This window comes from Gossypium arboreum, chromosome 6, assembly GCF_025698485.1.
Source record: "Gossypium arboreum isolate Shixiya-1 chromosome 6, ASM2569848v2, whole genome shotgun sequence".
Taxonomy (NCBI): domain Eukaryota; kingdom Viridiplantae; phylum Streptophyta; class Magnoliopsida; order Malvales; family Malvaceae; genus Gossypium; species Gossypium arboreum.
Window position 1 is genome coordinate 140,773,269 of NC_069075.1, and position 4,174 is coordinate 140,777,442.

Below are 4,174 nucleotides of genomic sequence, written 5' to 3' on the forward strand. Positions count from 1 at the left end.
TAGTTGATCTATAGAGCCCACCATGCACCCTAGCTAAGACCACCAAACCACATAGAACACTTCATGGCTACAACTAATCTACAATAACTTTGCCACTCGACCAATTTGCATAACTATAAAACATTATACTATCGGCTACGTGACACTGTAGGACAAAAGATAATCCCTTGAGTGCATGAGGGACCAAGTATCGAGTTTAACTTTTAAGGAGTGTGAGAAACAAGAATGCATGCATTCATGACAACAAAAAGGGGAAACCCAAGGATCTCATCAAGTCTTTGAAACTTGAAACTAATCATTCTATTTTTGTTTCTATGTAGTCATCATCTCCTACAACATATTTTTAAAGCATCTTGGAAATTGAATATCATTCTAAAAACAACATGATCATCACGTGTAGGTTGATTGATGTTGAAGAAACTATGTTTTAACTCTCATTTCTTCCATTTTTTATGTATAGTTCGATGTTGGAGACTTCGAGATATCATCTGATTGACTGATTGACTGATAATGCATAAAATCCGAGCATTGAATGTAAATACAACACATTTTAACTAAGAAGCTCTATAATTACAAGTGACACAATTGCTAAAAGGAATCCCTTCTGAGCTTTTTCATTTGTATGAGTTTTACACTTGCATTTTCTCTTCATGTAGATTGGAACAACAACAAAGCAACCATTGACATAAAACTAGATTGAATCACAGACCTTGTTGGAGAATTATTGGAAATTTATCAACAGAAAACTTGAGCTTACATACAAGAGATTTTGAATTTTGGTAAACTAACACAACTTTTCAGTAAGTTCAAAACCCCCCTCATTATGTTGCTACCTCATGTGAAAACAATTTATATAGTGAAAATTCATTAGTATACACAAGAGAGTAAAGGGTACCTCGGAAAACCCCGATTGATTCCATTCCAAGTTCTTCAAACCCGGAAAAGCTTGTCACCCTCCACTTGTCATGGAAGTCATGTGTATATCGACAAGCTGCAAATTTTTTCCCTTCATTGAATTGTTCTTGTAAGCTTACACTTGGAAATGAAGATTGTAGTTGTGTAATTGAGACTGCATAGTTTCAACAACTCGGCTGATCGTTGCTTCAATACAGGATTGCAACCACTTTGTATAACTAAAAGGAGCTTTGCGGCGAGACCTGCATCGACAGCAAGTGAAGCACATTCCTCTGGTGCAAACTTACAAATGGACCACAATATCGATAACGCGAGCTGAGTACAGTTTTCCGATGCTTTCATTAATAGTTTCACCACATTTGGTATAGTACTCGGACAATCTTTCAAAGCCAATCTTCCTTCAGGTGTACTTGACAAAAGCTCCAATATATGAAGGACTAATTCCAAACATTCATTGTTCATACCAGGTATCAACTCAACTAATTGAGGAACTGCACCAACATTGACAAATGAGTTCCTAACAGGTTCATGCGAACAAATGGTTTTAAGCAAATTCAAACCAGCTACTACACCATTTGGATGCTTCTTGTCTTTCACTAGCCTTAACAATCCGACTAAAAGACTCAAACTTGCAACATTTTGGGAAGCAAAATCAGTCCCTTCTATCAACATTCCAATCAATCTAGTACAATTTATCTTAGTCTCAATAGACCCTTCATTTAGAATATCCACCATTAAAGATATTTTAGCTGGTTGCAACAAATCAGACATGGAATTCAAGTCAAGGTTCAAGTAAACAAGTACACCAATTACCTCACAACCAACAGCATGAGTTGTAAAAGGCCCTAACAAAGATGAAATCAAACCAATACCTCCATTTTCAACAACAGTCTTCTTAGCCGTCCCATGAACTTGAACCACTTGTCTAAGCTCTTTTAAAGCTTGAACTCTAGCTTGACCCTTGATTTTCTTCAAATTCTCCAAAATCTCTTTAACCCTTCCTTGTACATCCTCTGACCTTTTCTTCATAGCCAAATACTTTTGAGAAAACCAACTATGAATCAACTGTTGAAGTGTCTTGTTTGGTGTCATTGAATCATCCCAAAGCTCTTGCATAGTGGTAGGACAAGTACAATGACCTAAAGAGAACCATTTAAGAATATTGGATCTCTCATAAGTTTGACCAGTACAAAGGGTAACAGGATCATGCATTGGTTCTAAAGAAATTGGACATATGAACACCATTGGTACATCCATAGGTTCAAGCTCTTCAATCATTAGCTTTAGATCCAATTTCTCTGAACCAAAACCAGTGGCTATTACACCACAACCACCACCACCACCACCACCACCACCTAAAACACCATCTTTAACAGCTGTTTCTAGATCTAGAACTTGACTATCAACTTCCCTTCTACTAGATGGTTGATACATTGGCATTTTGAAATACCCTTTTTGCAAATACAACACTACAAACAAACAAAGACCCTTTTTTTTCACACAAAAAGAAAGATAATGAAGAAGGGAAGGAAGGGTTTTTTTTTTTTTTGTTATTTTATAACACACCTTTTGTGTTTCATTGAATGGCAATCAAAGGGGACATTTTGTCTTCCCCATTCTTTTGCTTTTCATTGTTGCTTTGCTTTATCTAATGTCTTTCTCTGGTCAAAAGGGCAGCTTCCTCTTCCTTGTTCTTCACCACTAATCCCATCATCATCATCAAAAGAATGACGGTAAAAAACAAAAAAAAAACCCAATCTTTCTTCACTATTACAACTCAACTTCCTCTTTAAGATTCTTAAAAAAAAAAAGTGATAAAATCATTCAAAACCCCATGCCCAGATCAGCTAAAAGGAAAAGGGGAAAAATAGACAAAGAGGTAAAAGAACAATCAAAGGTAAAACAAAGACATCAAATTTGTTGATGAAGAGAGGGTAGGAAATGAAATTTTGGGGGGGATTAAAAGGAAATTGGGTGAATTTAACAATGCTTTAGTTGTTGAAAGGAGAAAGAGATTTTTTCTTTTTTATAAAAGAAAAAGAAATTCAAAGCAAATAGCACAGTCTTCCTTACAGCTCTTCTTTTTGGGGCAAGTCAGGTTACTAAATTTTTTAAAAATTTTATTTAATAATGGTTAATTTTATAAAAGGTCCTCTATTATGTATGGTTAACAAATTTAATCCATTTATTATAGTTTAATAAATTTTTAGTCTATTTACTTTTATGTTAATTTGATCTTATATATTTGACTTGGTTTATCTTTTAAATATGTATATATACTTTAGAGTTTTGTTTTTAGAATTGGATTAGACTAATCGAATATATTGATTGGATCAAAATTGGTCAATATATCGATTTGGAATAAGGATTAAACTCATTGAACCGAGTTAAAAACAGGTTGAATTGAGTTTTTTATTTTTTTATTTTAATAATTTATTCAATTAAATCAGACAAGAATAATATAACTATAAACATATTTTCGATCAACTAAAATGCATAATCAAATAAATACAAAACACAACAAATAAAGAATCGACAAAAAAAAATCTATATATGATATACGCATAGAGTGAGACGGAGAACCACGTGCCACAAAATTTTAAAAAAGTACATCAAATTATATTATAAAATTAATAAAAAAAGTTTTAAAATATACATTTTGAAATATAGATAATTACAAATAATCAAAAATAAAAGGAAATGATTTAATCAAAAAAATTATAATACAAGGACCGTTTGCAAAATTAGACCAATATAAAATTTTATTGGAAAAAGGGAGGGTAACCGGCGATTGACGGGCTGTGAAGCAGTGGATTTTAGCCCTTGGTGACTGTGCATCACACGTGCATTGATCTCTTTAGTGACCGCTACATCCCATTTTTATGAGGTTTTATTATTATTTATATATTTTTGCCTTGAATTTTGTAAAAAAAGAAAAAGTTTTTTTGAATTAAAAAAAAAGGGGAAAATTGTTAAGGGAGGGGATAATTTAGAATCCAAGACGCAACCTCAGTCAGTCTCGTGGTCAAAAAGGGGAAAATGATGTTGCCAAGCAACAGAAATATTTAATAATTTTCAAAAATAGGGGAAATTAAATAAAGAAAGCAAACAAAACTAACCCCACTTCTCATTCTCACGTCATGTCCCCCACTTTTTTTTTTTAAATAATTAATTTTTTTACTTCAAATTTTTTTATATCAAATAGTCATATCGAGTCTTGATTAAATAGGGATAAAATTTTATCCAAACTTTTTTATTT

The 4,174-nt window shown here is 32.9% G+C and overlaps 1 protein-coding gene across 1 annotated transcript; it reads right to left on the reverse strand.

The window, feature by feature from the left end:
- Window positions 1–585: 585 nt before the first annotated feature.
- LOC108484117 (U-box domain-containing protein 31-like) lies at window positions 586–3,005 on the reverse strand. The gene has a single exon (XM_017787787.2). The coding sequence runs from the start codon at window positions 2,353–2,355 to the stop codon at window positions 1,009–1,011; it is 1,347 nt and encodes a 448-aa protein (XP_017643276.1). The 5' UTR covers window positions 2,356–3,005; the 3' UTR covers window positions 586–1,008.
- Between the last annotated feature and the right edge of the window lie 1,169 nt (window positions 3,006–4,174).